Consider the following 19,085-nt stretch of genomic DNA (forward strand, 5'->3'; position numbering starts at 1 on the left):
CCTTCTCTCTCCCCCTACCCAACCCGTGGTCTTCTGGGGATGTGGAGAGTGAGATGTATGAGGAGGAGGAGAAGGGGTAGACTGCAGTGGATCGCTCTGGCAAGCCCTTCTGAGGTAGCTAGAGGCAGGATTATTAGCTTCTTATTGATGTCATCGACCTCTTGGGAGGGCGGGGAGTCCATCACTCCGCTCCTCTTTTCCTCTCTTTCTCTTCTTCTCCTGGCCGCCGCCGCCGCCGCTAGTCTGAAAGGCACATATTGCATTAGGAGACGAGCGACACAACAACCTGCGCCTCCACACAACTGCTCATTCTCTCTCTTTGTGTGTGTGTCTTTTTCACACACACTTTCTACTTGGCTGGGTCTATCTGGGAAGACAGCTGCCATGTTGCAAAATCTTTCTCAGAGATGAAGTTCATTTTTTCCCCCTCTTAAACCCCCTGAAGCCATCAAAATAGAGGCTTAGTTGTTCAGCTTATGATTTGATGGACTGGGGTTTTACCGATATGTGTTTGCCTGTTTGTATGCATGTGTGTGTGTATACCCAATATTGGTTTACACAGACCTGTCACTCTTTCTATGACCCCCCCCCCCCCCTTCTCAGCTACCTGCATCTTTCAGTTGCCTCTCTCGGCCGCCTGACTGTTTGACAGGACATGTCATGTTCCTTTCACGTCAGTCTTCTCATTATTACGCCAAAGGTTACAGTGTAACAATGTGAAATTACCCCTTCCTTGAAACGAACACGACCAGGACTGAAAATACCCAACATAAAAAACATAGTACAGTGGTAGAAATAACTTGAGCTATGTGGCTTTGTTACAGCGGAGAATGGAGATCATGCATTTCTATTTAAATATAAATATAAATATAAATATAAATATAAATATAAATATAAATATAAACGAATTAAAGGTCATATTTAATATTTAAAAGTCATTTTAATTATAAAGCAAGTATAAGTGCTACATAAATACTGGGAAAGTATCAAAATGTTCAGTCTACAAGTCTACATGTGCAAACAGTTTGTATCTAGAAACTGTGCCTTTAAACAAGCCGTCAGGACTTCTGTGAAGTTGTGATGTCACAACTATACTATAAAAAGGTAAAACTGTTGCTAAAGTGACGTTACAGTCATTACCCAGCAGCAATGACGTTGCAAAGATGCTGAGAGTGCAGATGTGGAAGATGTGGAAACACAGATCAATAAGAGCAGGCCGTTTACTTCAAGGGGGGCTTAAAGAAACGCTAAAACGGAGTGCCTCAGAAGGAGGGTGAATACAGGTGCATTCAGACAGACAGTATGAGAAAAATAATGTGTTTTTTGATTACTAAAACATGTAAACATGTTCTGGTAGAAACACCAAATACAAGATAGTTATCAGAGTTATTTCCTAAAAGCATGTTAAAAAGTTGGTTTACCTAAAGATATTGTTTCACTTACCTCTGATGGTATTTATCTATGCTGGTAGTGTATTTTTTTTAAGTGAACAGAGTTTAAGATGTCCTTCCTTGATATATTTGCCTCAACCACAATACCACGAAGGAAGAACTTCTAATAAAAACTGCTTACACTGAGGTCTGTGGATTCTGCAGAGTAACTGGACACTTTTTTTCTGAAAAGACAAGTTAATATTCAAGTTTTTAGTTAGGGTTAGGTTTAGAAAAAAATCCAGAAATCTAAAATCCCCACAACTGTAGCCAATAAAAGCTGAAATATCCACATGTCTAAATTGTGGGGGCATGAAATTTTATTTATTTATTTTTTAAATATGTGGATGCGTTGTCTGAAAAACAAACAAACAAAATTTAATGATTATGTTTTGCATTTGGAAGAAAAATTTTGAGGTCTACTCTCTCATTGTCTTGGTTTTGAACACTTCTCAAGTTGCTCTATTCTCGGGCTTGGCTTGCTTTAAAGCTGGTCTTGACTTGAATTCGACTGGAACCGGTCTTGGAATTGGCTTGGACTCGACGAAGGTGGTCTTGCTTACAGGCCTGGTGTGTGCACGCAAATACACGCACACAGATACACCCCTGTTTTAGTGCCAGAGAAAAATACCTCAGTGGATAAATAAATAAGCTAACGCCTGTGGAGCTTGCCAGTGGTCCCATGTCCTGTGTTGCTGTGACTGAATTATGGCAAACCTTTTGAACAAATTGCTTGTGAGTCTAATGGGTCAGAATGCTCTATATCTTGCCGAGTGGCTGCTGTCATGCTCTCGACGTAACGCACTGCTGCAGCCCCTTGCAGGGGTGTGTCTAGAAGATTTTCTGTAGGGGTAGGAGGAGGCACAGAGGCAAAAGAGTGCCAAAATGAAAGAGCTACCAGCAGTACCCACATGAGGGCAGGTATTTTTGAAAAGGGTAGGAGGGGCTTTCCCAAGGGGACCTTCTAACCAAAGCAATATGCAGTTACCATATTAAAAAATAAATTAATTAATTAATTAAAAAAGCAACAAATATTGAATGTTGCTGCCAACTCTTGGCAGTGCCATACGGAATTAAAAACTGCATGTTTTGATCCTAGACACATAACTTCAGTACCAAGGAGAGCGCATACTATAGATCCTTGAACAGATTTATACAGTATGTAGTTGCTATGGTCAGTTCAGGCCAGGAGCTGGGAGCAGCTGTCTGAGCTAACTGACAAAAGTTGGTCATGACATTTTTATTTGGGTTTAAAGCCCTTTTCAGCTTACTCTTTTTCCTGCCTTTTCTTTTTCTGGCATCCCACCTTATGTGGAAGTTCTGTAACATTATGAAATAGTTAGATAGCAAAAAAAAAAAAAAAAAAAAGACTCAGGAGAGGGGGTTTCCAATATGAAATAAGCTATATTTTACTAAAGTAACAATAAATACAATGTTTATTTTGTTGTTTTAATAAGTAATGACAAATATTTTTGGCTCAAATAATATTTGGTCATCAGTACTTATATTTAACATGATCAGTCGTGGCCTCTACTGGCCCCCCACAAGCAGATGGAGCCCAGAAAGCTCTTAAAGCTCATAAAGCATTTACTACATGAACAGACATGTCCTCCTGGACAAAACAGTTTAACAGCCACTAAATCCCTTTTTCTTCACCAAAATGCCCCCTGATGATGATTGGGTGGCAACATCAATAACTATTACATTAATCATGTAGAGGTTAATGACCATCAGATACTCACTAGTGAAATATTGACCCCATATGAACCTGTTCACAGCCTTCGATCCTCAGGTGGGGCCCTTCTGGCCGTTCCAAAGACGACTCTTGAAATCAAAGGTGACTGTGACTGCCATCAGGGCCCCTAAGATTTGGAACGACCCTCCTGAGGAGATAAAGCTTGCAGAATCAGCGACTTCTTATTAATCACCTCTTAAAACGCATTTTTATGTACTTGCCTTCAAGTGATTTTGTCTTTCTAGTTATTTATTTTACTTCTTTTATTTCTGTTTTATTTATCTTATTTCCATTTATTTGTATTTTTGTTGCTTTTGTTGTTTTTGGTCTCTTTTTTTATATTATTTTATTTTGACTTTTTGCGTCCTGCATCTTGCATTATTTACCCTAGCTCTGTCTCACTTGCGTTGAAGTAGTATCCCATTTCTGCTTTTGCTTTGTACGTCAAAGCACTTTTTAAACTCTGCTTTTAAAAGGCGCTATATAAAAATTAAACTATGATTGTTAATATTATTGGCCTTCACTGAAATTTAATATGTCAAATTTTATTTAAATTTATTCCCCTTCTCTTCAGTCTTTTTTTTAAAATGTTGGCTTAAATTGTTTCTTTGGAACAAATGATATAATAGCACACTAAGAAACAAGTTAATTTACTTTGCTGGGAAGGTCAGATTACTTCAGACCAGGAGTTGTCACACCTAAAAACGAATACCTGCTGCTTAAGGGTCCTCAGGTGACACTGCAATCCCCCATCAACCTCGGGGTGAACCAACCCTCCAGCCGCCCCATTGTCTAATTTCCTGGAAGTACTACTTCTGATAAGGTTCCTAGAAGCAACCCATTGGTTCCTTTGTTAACACCATTAGCCCTGAATGACTGGAAAGGCTACATAAACGCAATTGCATGTGTGTGTGTGTGCGCCCACAAACACACACACACACACACACACACACACACACACACACACACACACACACACACACACACACACACAGACATACACACTTAGGTCACCATTGATGGTGTCCTGTGTGTGCTGACTTAGACTCTTTACCACTACTGGTGATCATCTTATAAATCAATACTGTGGGCCAGCTGGCCAGTGTTTTCGCGTATTAGCCTCTGAAGACGGACAGTAATATGGTCAGCTTCGACTAGACAAACAGATTAATACATTAAAGAGGTCACAATGGCCTCCCTTGCCTTCTTGTAAGTTGCGACAGGCTTCTACGAAAGTGAAAGGTCCAAATAGTATTTTGGTGCCAGTGAGTCTGCTTGGCTCTGGAGATGATGTCAAGGCTTGGAATTTGCGGCGGGAGTTGTTGCTGATGCTCCGTAGCCTCGCCGTTCCGATCTTGTCTTCTGTAAGCAGGGGGTGATTACATTTCAGCTCAATTTGTTCAGTATCGATAAGGTCAATGAAGATGAATTGTGGCATATTTGTGAAAGGATAGAACCATGTGTTATTGTAACCATCAGGGTATCGCCAGTTCCTGAAAGCAAATCTGTCATGACGGCACAAAAACTGTCTCACACTGTTACAGTCAGTGCTCAGACGGGACCATCTTTGTCAAAACACTTGCTTTACTAGTATGAGCACAATGGATAAGGCTTGTTTCTTACCCCTATCTGGCCAATACAGAATTCATATGGATCCATAGTGTTCTGGGAAATGCATGATCTGTGGTTAATCAATACAGTATAGGGTATCCTCCTCTTTTCAGCCATGACTTATCTCTGCATTGAACACAAAAGTACTCTCTCCTGGGTCTCTAATGTGTCTGTTCATCTCACTAAAGGATTTTTTTTAAAAAACTTGCACCACTAGCCGGACATATAAGCTGTCTTTACCGCCACATACTTGACATATTATCACTTTACGTGCATTAGCTGTTCCTTTTTCTCGCTTTTCTCCAAATCCTCATCTCTGCTTTACCTCCTGTGCCCCCCGCCCAACCCCCCACCTCATTCTCTAAACCACAATTAGATTCCCTGTTTACCCAGTGGAGACTGGCTTGCATTACTCTTCAAACATAAACATGGCGGTAATCGCTTTGTCTATTTTTCACATGTGCAGCCATGCAATCAAGCGCACAGACCCATATGGGGTTTTTCTAGGAATCTGGTGGTGGTAAACGCATGGCGGTCCTGTGGTCTTTCTCTCTTTTGCCCCCTAGCAGCGGAGGTCATTTCTCATTTCTCATATTTGTCTAGTCTGTGTGCGTGCATGGACCTGGAGTCCAGGTTTTTCTTGTTGCCTTTGTCTGTGGCCTGCTTCCCATTGACATGAGGTGGCAAGACCCCTGCTGCTGTTGTTTTCTGGCAGCAGTTAGCCACATGGGTTCAGGCAAGGGGGAAGAAATGTAATTACCTTTTTCCCCTTTTTGGTTTTCCAGGGGGTTATTATATGGCCATGGATTACAGTGCTTGCCTACCCCCTATAATAACTGCTCATTCAGCATGCTCATTTAGAGGGGCTTGTATCGGAGGATAAATAATGGGTAAGCCTTGCCTTTCGAAGGATACTGATCAGGCTTTGAGAGTTCAGAGTCTCCTTTTTTCACACCTTTGTTTCCTTGTTCGTCTTGTTGATTTTTTGCTGTCCGATTTCCTTTGGAGCCTCTTTTTTTCCACTCTTTCTTACTCTGCTGCTCATTTAGGTCACTTTGACTCGCCTTGAGTGAAAGCAAGTGGTATTGGAAGAAGTCAGTTCCCATGAAAGACTGTTGAGCCTCCTTTACAGCTAACAATGCAGTGTTGTGGAAATGCTAACATCAGCTTCTGAGTGCATACCCTGACTCTTTTTTTGGCCAAGCCGTCAGCCTTTCTGGTCAGGACTATGCCCAAAGTCATCTCAAATGTCACTTTCACTAATTAACGCTGCAGAAAGCTGTGTGTGCATGTTTGCACGTCCCCACGTGTACACGCTGCGTGTTCGCAGTTGTCTTAAAGACGTGTGTGGTCTCATCAGTTCCGTCGCTTTCGGATAATGTCATGGTGTATTGGAACAAAGGAGTGGCTCCTCTCTGCTTTTTGTCGGATGCCTGGTACCCAGTGATAATGTTTCCGCATGGTTCCAGTGTCCTATTTTTGTGACCATGATCAAGCACATCTCCAAAGTTGTCTGCATGAGGCAGCACTGCCAACCAGTTAGAGCACATAAATAACTGAGTGCTCCATTGATCCATAGTGTGACAGGGGGAGCCACAGCGCTTGCGAACTCCCTTGAACTCGCTCTCTATCATGCCTGTGGCTTTAGGGAAAGCCCTGACATTATGCTTTATTGCTTTGACGGTTATATTGGCATTTTGCTGCCTTTTAGAGGATGACTGAGCTTCTGCCTTTGATTTTTCTTTCGCCCGTTAATGAAGCAGCGCGAGGAGATGTTAGGAGATGATGTCATCTCCTAGCTCCCCCTCCCCTCCCTCCCCATCCTCCATCCCCTGCACAGACAGACCAACAGCGACACCGACAGATCCACACACAAACATTCGCATAGAATGGAGGAGGTGGGGAGTGTCACAGCTTTCACACCTCCATCATAAGAGTCAGTGTATCTATGATATCACAGTGTAAGCTCGTCGATGTTAGTGAGATGTTCCTGCCTTTCAGTAATTGGGAACGGTGGGTATGAAAAGGTCACACTGCGTGTGGGTGTGGGTTTGTACCTGTACTTCTATCTTTGTGAGACCCTTCTTGAGTTCTAGACCTTCCGAAAGAGGGCATTTCTGAAAATTCACAACATTTTGGGCAGTCCTCACTTCATCGTGGTAAGGCTGAGGTTTGATATGTTAGTGTTGAGGGTTAATTTTAGGGGATGGGGTTGAAAGAAAATGAATATAGTCAATGTATGTATGCCTGTGTGTGTGCGGGGATATGGATGACGCTGGTTGTCGGGATGGGAGATGGGGGTGGAGTAAGCATAGATGGACGGGGAGCGCATGTTCCAAGAGATAATTGCATTTCTCTCACCTGTTACCCTTTACAGGCCTTCAAGAGCGCTACAATGAGCTCATACTGGTGTGCTGGAAAGGGCGATGTCATTGATAACTGGTGTCGCTGCGACCTGAGTGCCTTCAGCAAAGATGGCCTGCCTAACTGCAGTCCCCTCAGGCAGCCAATGTAAGTGTTAGGTGACACCATGACACCTAGGAATTCATGCACAAGAGAGATTTCATGGATGCATGCACTGATGCACCGCAGACATAATCACATATGCACACACACATACACACACACGTACCTGTCTTTACTGACTCCTGGGGCACTTGGAAAAAGTTGTAGACAAAAGCACAGTCCTGCAAAGTTCTAATAGCTGTCAGTTGGTCCTTACACCCCTCTGAGAAGAACATGCTCTTGTTCAAGGTGTCCTGATAATACTTTAGAGTCATCTACCACAGCTATTGTTGCCCTGAAAACTTTAAAAAGGAAACAGGAAGTTGAAAGGGCAATAATTAATAAGATAGGGCTGCAATGAAAGCATTTAACTAGATGATAACAACAAAATATGCCTATTAGTTTATTATATTCCAGAATTAATGAGAGGCAAAATTTATTGTCACCACGCTAGAACAACAATGAAAGCGTAACAAGGATAAATTATAGTGTAGCTGCAAGAGAGGATTATGGTCCAAAATCAAATTAAAGTTGCACCCATTGTGTTGTTTTGTTGTGGATGTCCTGCTGACATGATCAGTTCTGACCAAATCTATAGTTTTGCAAGATTCGTACTTTGTAAATTTCATATATATATATATATATATATATATATATATATATATATATATATATATATATATATATATATATAGTGAAAAAATATACTACCACTAATACTGATTTTTGCTTAAAGATGCATATATTGGAGGAAGACTTCTTCTGGATGAGTAGACTGACTTTCCTCTTATGGCACTCATGAGAAGCATAAAGCTAATTCACTGATTTGCCGATTTGCGACGTCTCAAATTTTATTGGAACAAATGGATGAAATTCTAATAATACAAACAGGCAGTGAGGCTACACAGCTGTTCTTTTTGTGATGATGTGTAAGACACAAAGTCATTGTAGCCTGTGTGTCATAGGTTCCTGTGGGCTTGAATACATAGTGCTACAATACAACTGTTTCACAGGTCAAGAATGAATATTGAATCTCAGTTTTTTAGACAACATGAATTAGATGAAAAAAAGCCCCAGGACATTTTACAACCTTATCACTGGAAAATTGTACATTCCTGCAAACCATGGATATGTTACACTTACATATCATTACATATCCACCATTCCCTTCTGATTGACGTCAGCTCATATATACTATGACACTTTGAAAAACATATGAAACATACAAATGTAACATATTTGTGGTTTGCAGAAATGTACAATACCAACATAAGTTTCCGGTGATTGGACCAAATTTTTTTATCTACAGTTCCACAAAACTGGGAAAACATCTGCTCATAAAGATCATGTAATATTATCAAAAACCCCAGAACAGCTACTAAATGGACTTTGTAATGAGACTGGCTTTAACTCTGCAGCAATACTTTTTAAAAAATGTGTTGCACAAGTATTGCACAAGTAGTTTAAAATGCATTTATGGCGGTTTTTGAATTGTTTTGTTTGTGGATAGTGGTTGTGGAATTGGAGAGCACAAGCATGCCACAACCAGAGTTTTGGTCAGGCAGTCCCTGGGCCCATGCCTGCTGGCATAAAAGGGCCAGTGAAGAGTCACTGCAGCAGCCAAAGCTAGTACTCAAGCCAGTGCCGGAGTGTAAGGCCAGTAAAACCCCGCATTACTTATTATTATTGTCTGTGAGGATGAAACTGAGCGGCATCCTTTTTATGAAAGAGGGATAACCTACCTCTCTTAGCCATTGTCACAGACACAGCTGGAGGGCAGGCAAAATGGAAATATTGTTCTTTTATCTCTTCTGAGGGATTAAACTGCACAGGGAACACTTCTGGTGAACAGGTGGCGTCGGAATGCTGTTTTATGCAAAGCTGCTGTTTGCCATCCTGTTGTCCAATGAAATACTGTATTGGCAGAGGTGTGACAGTCTCTATGACATAACAGTGACCACATGGGATTCCTACTTATCCATTCTAGGTGAAGGTCCATACTTTAGCCTTTGCACACATGCAGCCCTAGATGAGGTCAATGAATGGTTGTAACCTTTTGATCTCATTGTTTATATTTATCTCATTGCAATGTGTTAAACCTTGTCCTCTCTGTGTTACTCTATTAGTTTGCGCCTAGCACCTTATCTGGAGCCCTCAAGCACAATGGTGGCCCTGGAATGGATGGATGTGGAGCCTCTGATTGGCTGCAAAGTTTCTGACTACGTCATCCAGCATAAAAGAGTGGAGGATCCTTCAGAGGCAGAGGTTTATACAGGTACATAAACTAATCTCTAAGACTGCATGCATTGATGTACTTTTTCTCACATTTTTCCAATGTGTTTAGAACTTTCCATGCCAACCATGCACACTTAAATGCATACAAACACACAAAAAGTTATGGACATAATACAAGTACTGAGAAAAGAATAATTTCTTTATGTTTTTCATTTTTGGTGGTTTTGTAAGTTCTTTGTGTGTGGCAGTGGTTAGCACTGTTGGTCTGTGTGGAGTCTGCTCTTCCGTGTCCATATGAGTTTCCCTCTATGTCCACAGACATGGAAATTAGGTGGATTAGAGGCTCTAAATTGTTGTGTTAGTCATGTGATAGCCTTGTGAGCTAGATTTGGAAAAGTTTCACAAGATTCCACAGCATGTTTTAATTCCAAATAGAAGGAAAATTACATTGTTTACCGTGTTCAAATAAATCTGCTTGGCATAAAATTACAGAGATGAATGACTAAGATGTTTGATGAGTTGATAGAAGGAGTTAAAGTTACAGTTGGAGGGGATGAGGTTAAAGGTTTGATCTGGATACAGAACAGAAGGAAGGGCTTAGACTGAAGATGGGGGAAGATGACGTAGGGTAATTTATCAAGTGCCATAAATGGTGCTGACCATTGTGCCGTAGGGCTCGGGAAGTGGTCGTGGTTGTGACGGGGGTGCTGGGGTGAGTCAGAGGAAGGGTGATAGGAAGGAATTTAATAATATTGGAGAAATGAGGTGGTCTGGAAGAAGCTGGCTTTAGTCATTGGGAAGTATGGACAGGCCATCCATCACCCCTGGGAGGAGTGCTGATGAAGCGTGGGCACCAGCGAGCGAAGAGAGGGTACACTACAGACAGCTAGACACAGGCATGCTGGCAGAGGTGAGGTAGGCAGGGGCAGATGGTGTGGGTGACTCACTGTGCTATGTGCCAGTCACCACTATAAATCATGTCACAACAGACAGTATAACACATGTTAGGAGTCATTGTCTTCGTCTTTTGTCTTTTTTCTTTTTTCTTCCATTTATGTCTGTCACTGTTTATCTCTAACTATTAGTCATTCTTGTCTTGTTTACCCTTAACTTTCTTTACAGTCCCCCTCTGGACATATTTCAAACTAATACTTGCATTATACTAATCCTTTTCATTTTATTTTACATGGTTTTCCCTCATAATAGCAAAAAAAAAAATCCTTAATAGGGGCTAACAGATCTATTATTTCTCCCTCTTTAAAAATTTCAGGATTTGGCCTAGGCCCAACAACCATTGCTACTTGTGGTAGATTTTTCTCCCTGCTTGCACAGTGCTGACCAGTGAAAGAGCAGTGCACATCGAGATTGCTAGTGTTAGCTTTAAGGGAACCATCAGAGATATTCAGCCATACATGTTTGAGCCTCAGTCAGACCCAGACTCAGATGTGGAGTCTGTTGTGCAAATTAGCAACTAGCAGACTTATCAGAGTAGCTTGCATCTTTTGTTTATGTTGTTTGTTAGCTTTTTAGCTTGTTGGCTAACTGGCAGTGGCTGACACAGCGTTAGTGGTTGTGACCATAGACTGCATATAAAGATGGAAGACATGACAGCTTCCCCAAAGTGAAGCCAAAACATCTTTATCAACCCCTGGTGACTGGCTGTAGTATAGGCCATGTTAGCAGATGGGACATGGGCCAAACTAAAAATACAATTTACATGCCAACTGAAATTTTCCCAAAGATTATTTCTGTTATTTTAGGTAGTTGTTAACATGATGATGTATATTCAAGTATTATCTTTTCTGATAAGTTTGGTTTTAATTTGTTTTTTGATGCTACAAAAAGGTTATATGAGGTCATGAGTGACAGCTGTGTGTGCCAATCAGTGTGTGATCAATGGTGCTGCTGGCTATCGGTCAGACGGTCAACAGTTATGTCGCATACACTTATATATGCAGCAATGGGATTTTTAGTGGAAACTCCAGGGTCTGGTTTACATCCAGAAAATTCACACTTATCTACATCTGCTGTCAAGGCTTCCACTTTGCTAATGCAAACTCTGCTCTCTGTACTGACAAGTCCACCTTATGCTGAAGATTTCAGGTTTCTTAATATAGATTTGTTAGAATCTGAAGGAAAGAGGACACGATTTTGGTATCTGAAGTGGTTGGTTTCCATTTTTAGTCTGTTTATAGTCAAAGAGGTATATTAACCAATCACATTTGACGGCAGGCAAACAGCTTGTGTACGCATTGGTTGAAATGCAGTTCTCAAAACCCATGGCTATAGTCTGAGGATGATTAAGCTTATATTAAATTTGTTTAAAAAATTATCATTCATGCATTCATATGCAGCTATCCTCCCATACAGATTGGCCAAAGTGAACAGCACATGATAGAGGATGTATTGGCTTGGATATTCAGAATAAAACTGAAATATATCCCCTGCAGAGGCTTTATCACTGCCAGACTGATAGCCGATGGGTTTCTAGATTGCAGGCTTCTTTGCTGGTGTTGTGCTAAAGTCTGTTCCCCCCTGTCCATATGTGTTTCCCACATTACACAGTTATTGGCTTATATAATGGTGATTTACCTAATCTAGCTTGGTAGGCATATATATTTGAATGTCAGATTTTCGTGAAGTGCATAAACATCTTCTCCGTCAGAGACAGTAAAGTCAAGGTCAGACATTTAGGGAGACAAACAAAAGAAAAGTGTATTTTTGAGTAAAGAGGGACTATAGGTATCTGGACAAAATTGAGATAAATCCTTGATAAGTGAGTAAAAACAACTGAGTTGAGTGTATTGATAAATGTGTGTTCAGTACATGCCCCTTTTAGAGAGGAGTAGGTAATGTTAAATGGTAGGAAACTCTGGCAGAATATAGTCTCTCTTTCAGTGGAAACATCATGTATTATAAACTGTATAGGGAGGCATCTGGATCGCTCCCACTTCCAATGCAAATACCGAAAACTGTAGCTACTCAAAACCCTCATTGTTCTCCTAAACAGGGGGGATTGAGATTGCTGATACAAACTTGGAAGACGTTGCAGGGATCGATTTATGAAATAATAGGGGCCTCTTACAATGATGAGATCTTGTTCTCTGGACTCAGCAAATAAAAGCCATAGTGTCATTTTCTCACACTTACTCTGACTTATTTTGAAATTATTGGATTTGTACTCCCTGTACCCACTGCTGGCTTTTTATTTAAGGACCATCTTTGAGGCACTTCCCAGGAAAATGAAAGTCTGTATTATAAAACCATAAGCTGAGTTAAATAAGAAGTCCAGATCAGTCTTGCGCCCTGCTCACCTTGTGGATACAAGTGACAAAATCATATCATGTTCTTAAGGCTCAGTCTAATCTCGATTATTTTTTTCTTAGTGGTGCTCCTCTTGACATTCACACACATACACACACACGCACCGTATATGCACACGCACAAACACAGACACACACACACACACACACACACACACACACACACACACACACACACACACACACACACACGCACACACATATTCCCCTGTTGAAGCTGCCAGTGAAACCAGCCTTCTACTGTTGGCCACTGAGCAGCTCTAATGGAGCAGTTTGGGGATAAATACTTTGCTCGAGGGCATCTTGGTGGTTTTCGTGTTCCTCCTTCATTTTCACTGTTCATATTTTCCAAGACTGTGTGATGATTTGAACCAGTGAGCTTGCAGTCAAGCCTTCTTCTCCAACATCTAAGGGTGGGTACACACTAAAGGATTATTCGGCTGATTTACAGTAAACCGTATTTGACAATCTAGACAATCGTAGGGAAAAATTGTGATCCAAAGCTTAGTCAAGGCTGATATTTGGCATCATAGAGTGGTGCGAGGTGTTCAGATTTGATTTTAAAGAGAGAATATTATGGAAAACAAGATGTTTTTTAGAGTTACACACTATGTTTTTAGGTGATCGAATTGCACCGTTTGAACAACCTGTTCTGAACTCCCCCAGTTTGATGTCAGACAAGGGATTGAGCACTGCCAGCAGTACTGACAGCTAATCACAGTAGTACATTTTGAATACAGCACACTACATCTACATCTACTACAACTACATCTTGAGAGTTGGATCTGGTGTATCTTGTAGTCTAGTCTAGAAAGAATACAATATCAATATCAAAATAGCAAAACACAGTCAGGTTAATAGAAAAAAATACAAAAGGGGAAGTGTCTGTGCAGGCTAGGCCAAAGAGAGACAGGCTGTAATATGTGCTGGGACAAACAAGTACAAAGGACAGTTACATGGACAGTTTTTTGAAAACAGAGGGCAGATGAGACATGGATCAACAAGATGGGACTTTGACCAAAGGCGACATTGTCAGTAGTAAGGGCAGCACCTGCGTCCAAGGGATGGGATTCAGCCGACGCCGGCATCCGCAGAAGTGGAGGCTGCATCCACATCCATTGCCAAGTTGAAACATTGCTTTGGGCTGGTGTCTGAGAGAGAGGAAAGATAAACAGACAGCCACACACAGACACTCAGCCATGCTGAGCATGAGTCACACACTCGGAGCACACACATTCAGCCATGTGCACACTCATACAGATGGCAGACAGAGAGTGAGTGTGGAGATGCAGACATTTGGATGCGGCTCTCAATGGGTTCCCAGAGCCATGTTTCTATGTCAGAGCTGTCTAGACTGGGATAGGAGATGATACTGTATCCCTCCTGAGATAGATATTGTTAAGGTCAGTCATTTGACAGTCAGAATCAATTGGTCTTGATTATTTGGCTTGAAGGTTTCTGTGGATTTGGCTTCTCTAATTGCATAAGGGGCTTGATTCCAGAGAATCATCTTACTGGGAGAACATTGTGTGCTACCTGCTTTCATCCTGCTGTTGCTTGTTTTCAGGGTTATCAAAGCAGCCTAATTTAAAATGGATTGCCAGTAAACGTCAACAGGTAGTATGTTATAAATTAAAGATGTATCCACATTTGTTGAATTTTGGTATGTGTATGTATGTAATCAAAAAGTCTAGTTCAGTCGCATCAAAAACCAAGGTATATAAAACTATACCATATCAGTGTACCCTTACACAATCCTTCGTATGGAATCTTACAAAAATTCTGAACATGGTATGATATTGAACAATTTAGCGCCCCCACCGAATAGGTTATGCCCCATGTCCACCAGTGAGATTTTTTGGAGAGTTTTGGAGGCACAGAGTTTTTTGTAACTAAGATTCTTTGGTTGCATCTGATTGACATGATTCAGAATATCTGTAAAAGTAAACATGTTGGCACAAGATATGGACAAGGTCCCTGAAGCATGCAGGGACAGAATGCGGACCCACCATTTACAGATATCTCAACCATTGGTGTTGTTGTTTCGCACTTGTACATGTAAGATGTGATGGTTTGTCCTCGCTGTATTTGTCTCTCCTCCATTGAGATTCACCAGCTGAAGTCAGTGATGATGCTGCATTTTATCCAAAGTTGAACATTTCTCAAAAAACAAAAAAAGTCCAACAGGCATCGCTCAGCGCAGAATTCACGCCCCTGTCACAATGCTTGTGTTTGTTGTGAAGCGTAAATAAGCAGCACTCCCAATGCAAAGCATTAAAAAAATACACTATCCTCAGAAAAGAAAGAAAAAAACATTTTGGAGGAGATGGCCCCTTGGTTTCAGGAAAAGAACCATTGTTGGGCAGCATCATGTTACGTATGTATTGTAATGTGATGATGTGACAAAGCGACCTTATGTACATACGTTACTTTAAATAATTTTAATGCTAACTTTTGGTTTCACATTGGACACACACTGGTCTCCTGAATCAGAGTCCTGTGTTTGTCACTCTTTATACTGTGTTACCTGACTTCCTCTTTCTATCACTTTAGATGATGAAGGACAGCCTACAGTACATAGGTCATGTGTCCACAGCCTCCTGGCTCATGAATATGTGGATATATATGAATTAGTGCCTTAGTGCCTTTTATAGGTATAAGTAGGAACAGTGGATAAGAACATCCTGACCATAAAAGTTAATGGCTGTATATGCAAATTTATCTTAGCTTATTCAATTGATGGAGACCTTAAAAACTCCCCAGCAACATCAGCAGCAGGGTAATTCACAAATTTCGTCACCTCTTTAAGGACAAGTTGTTTGAAATCTGCCAAGGTCTCTCCAGTTATCGCTGCAGATGAGGAGTTCTATCAATTTTGGAATGCAGTGAGTTTTTCCCAAAAGCTGGGTGACAGTTTTATCCATGTTATTAAGCTGATTCAAATGATGTAATATGCCACCCTTTTGGCTCGGGTTTTTCATCCGTACCAGCTTCCTGCATGAATGGATGCAATCATAGGGTGCTTGAAAATCTTGGCTGTGAATGGTATCTTCTTCTAAGCTAATATCCATAAATGTTGCTAATGTGACGCCTTCTTGCTTTATGTAAATTATAGAAATGATATTATGCTTCTGCTCGTAACATAAAATCAGGGTAGGTCATCGTCATGACTGAAGATAAGTACATATTCGGGTGCAAGCAGAAAAGGAGAAGAGTATGCCTACATAAGGGAGGACTGTTTGTACTTATACCTGTGTCTTCACTTTGATACAAAGAAATTAGAACCTGAAAGTTAAAGCAAGAATGATAATGAAGAAGAGTTTAACGTGTTAGGATATCATCCTCTTCTTTTCCCACCAGCCAGCATGTCTTCCTGCACCCTTCCAATGTCCCTCAAATGGCCTCTGAAAGCTTTTTACATCATTTGCTTACATTTCTATCCATTCCCTCTCCCCTAAATTGTCCTTGTGCCTTTTTTTGTGTATCAGGAAGGCTTTAGAGAAATCAGATTGTTTTGTAGTATCACAAACCATTAGACCTTGACTCCAATCCTCTCAGATGACCCCACTTATCAATGCTGTTTAGAAAAAAAGAAATCATCTTTTCATGTAGGCTTCTCCCTGGTCCCTCGCAAATCTTCCCTCTGAGGTCAACAGTGACTGCAAGATAAAGTTGCTGCTTTAATGTGCAAGGAAAGCAGCCTAGCCGTTAGTTCATATATCTTGTTGTTTATATGGACATGATGCTCTACTGGCAGCACAGGTCTGGACCAATATATGCTTGCTTGTAAAGCGTGGGAGAGAGAATCATGCATTACCTATGACAGTATGCAACAACTGTCCCCAATTTTTTTTTAAAGTTTTGAACTGAAAAGATACCTTTGGCAAAATGGAACAACCTGCATCAGCTTGCACTGACACCAACAAAGAATATATTCAGTGGCTGTTGCTTTCCATGGCTATTTCAAGGCTGTCAGTGCCAAACATTAACACCTAGTGCAAACTGTACACAGTATCAGCAGGCTTGTGTATATTGTTAACTTATATGAGAGCAATTGCATCTTTTTCTAAGTACTCTGACATACACCAGGGTTGAACTTAATACTCACATTAGCAGTTAATCACAAGAGGTTGTCTACTTGCTGGCACTTAAAGGAAAAAAAGATCACATGTCAGTTGCAGATACCTCTCCCTTCTGTCCTTGAAAGCCTCCTCTTTCCACATAGTAAAGCCAGGGTTGACTTTTTCCAGGAATGTGAATAGAATTGTACCTAGTCAACTTTGTTACCTCCTGACAACCGCTTGAGCTCTACTACTGCTGGAACCACTGGCTCAACATGAAAAACGCTGCTATTCAATATTGTCTGTTGGCTACATGACACCATAGAAGCTTGGAAGTGTATACATTTCTTTAAAAAATGAATCAATATTTTGACCCTTGACCTCCTAGCATTAATTGAAGACCCAGATATATTTTGTTTTCTTACCATTATTCAAAGGAATTACTGAAATAATATGCGCTATTTAAATTGCAGCTTTGTAACCTTGGTTCCAGAGGTTCCAAAGCAACTTCATTTATTTATTAATTTATTTTAGATCGCTGCATAATATTTGTCTTCGAAACAAGTATCGACTTGCTGAGAATTAACAGCATTAACCTTAGTTGAATCAGGAAAAGCAGGGAAATTAATTGATTTTTGACTTTTGACTTTTTTAAATATACTTTTTAGTAACTAGGTTTGGGAAAAGATTTCAAGTATTTTCAAGTCTAAAGGCTCAGGATGAAGTGAAGTCATGATTCCCATGTGTTTAAGTCCAAGTCAAGTTACAAGTCTAATTTTGTCAAGTCAAGTCTAAAGTCATTCAGTTTGAGTCACAAGGCTTAGAATCAAGCAGAGGTGTGAACAAAAGTCACTTGGACTCGAGTCCATTAGCAAAAGTGTAAAATGAGCATTTTAGCACTCTGCTTTGAAATTTTGTTCTCGCCAGCCAATCAGGACTAACTATCTACATTTTTTGGGGGTCAGCAAAGACAATAAATGGCGATCTAACTGTTCAACAGACTTCTTCATCAGTCAGTCCAAGCACAATCGTGACGTTTTCTAAAGTTTCACTTGTTTTTATAGAACTGGGGCGACAAATTATAACCTTTTTCATATTTATCTGTACACCAACTGCATCCTCTAATAATACTCTCATAGTACATAAAGGAAAGGACTGCCTTCATACAGAGACAGTATCACTAAGGAAACTCATTCCTGCACTCATTCCTATAAGTAAAAGCCCACTCGAGACCTTGATTAATACAATAGGAAATCAGAATAAGAAAACTCAACCTCACCCCGCAGAACACAGAGATGCTGCCAACCACTCCTGTTAGTCCCGGAAGAGACTCGGGCATTGCTCTACACACACTGTACATTTGTCAGTGCAGTAGGCCCACAGGGAATCAGGCACACACAACTGTGACTTTAGCCATACACGGTCAGCAATCATGAGCGCACCAACAAACATGCATTTAATGAAGGTGGGGGCACACACTCGGGGCAGGTCCATGGAGAGGATGGGATCATCTCAGCTCAGAACAATCGACCCATCCTTGCAGCAGAGTTGAAGGTGAGGACACTGTGACATGAAACAGTCTCCTGAATAGATAAAACAGAACCAATGCAGTGAAGTCGGTCATCTAGTTTGGGGAAGTTAGTGCAACTGCATAGTGCAGACCAAACGCAGTCATACAAACTGTTTTCACAGTGATCTACGAAGCAGACCAGTTCAAGAAATACAGTTTATGAGTATGCTTGAATGGGAGTAGAGTGTCCTGCTTGTGAGATACAATTACAAACCAATCTGCTCTGATAGGGAGTTCCCAAGAACTCTGTCACCATAGCAGATAAACACCTGCTGTTAGCTCACCAAGGCTGTGTGCTCAACATAACATGTCAGCATGCGCCCAGGATGCGAGTGATTGATGCAGGGAGACGGGAACAGCCGCCTCGTCAGTGGAGGGTGTCTTATTCACAACATCCATCCTGTCTTTGTCACGAAAACTAACAGCGAGAACGAGGGTATTGCAGACACAGTCATCACTGCCAAGATCCAGGTCCTGCGGGTTAGCATAGAAGAAGCCTGAACACTGCAAGTGCCAGATGTACAGATGGAGCAGACAGAGAGGGATCACCTGTTCCTACAAGACCAGTGAGGCAAGAGGGGCACCGACTCACTGAGATGAAGCGTAGGTGAAAAT

At 41.0% G+C, this 19,085-nt stretch overlaps 1 protein-coding gene across 1 annotated transcript in view; it reads left to right on the forward strand.

The window, feature by feature from the left end:
• Nucleotides 1–19,085, forward strand: part of astn2 (astrotactin 2) — a 360,618-nt gene that overhangs the window by 302,148 nt on the left and 39,385 nt on the right. Inside the window, exons 18-19 of the mRNA XM_042509044.2 lie at nucleotides 7,154–7,287; nucleotides 9,408–9,556. Of these exons, the coding sequence (XP_042364978.1) occupies nucleotides 7,154–7,287; nucleotides 9,408–9,556 (283 nt within the window). The remainder of the gene's footprint in view (nucleotides 1–7,153; nucleotides 7,288–9,407; nucleotides 9,557–19,085) is intronic.

The sequence above is a fragment of the Plectropomus leopardus genome, chromosome 20 (assembly GCF_026936395.1).
Source record: "Plectropomus leopardus strain MGB_pleo_1.0 chromosome 20, ASM2693639v1, whole genome shotgun sequence".
NCBI classification, from domain to species: Eukaryota; Metazoa; Chordata; class Actinopteri; order Perciformes; family Serranidae; genus Plectropomus; species Plectropomus leopardus.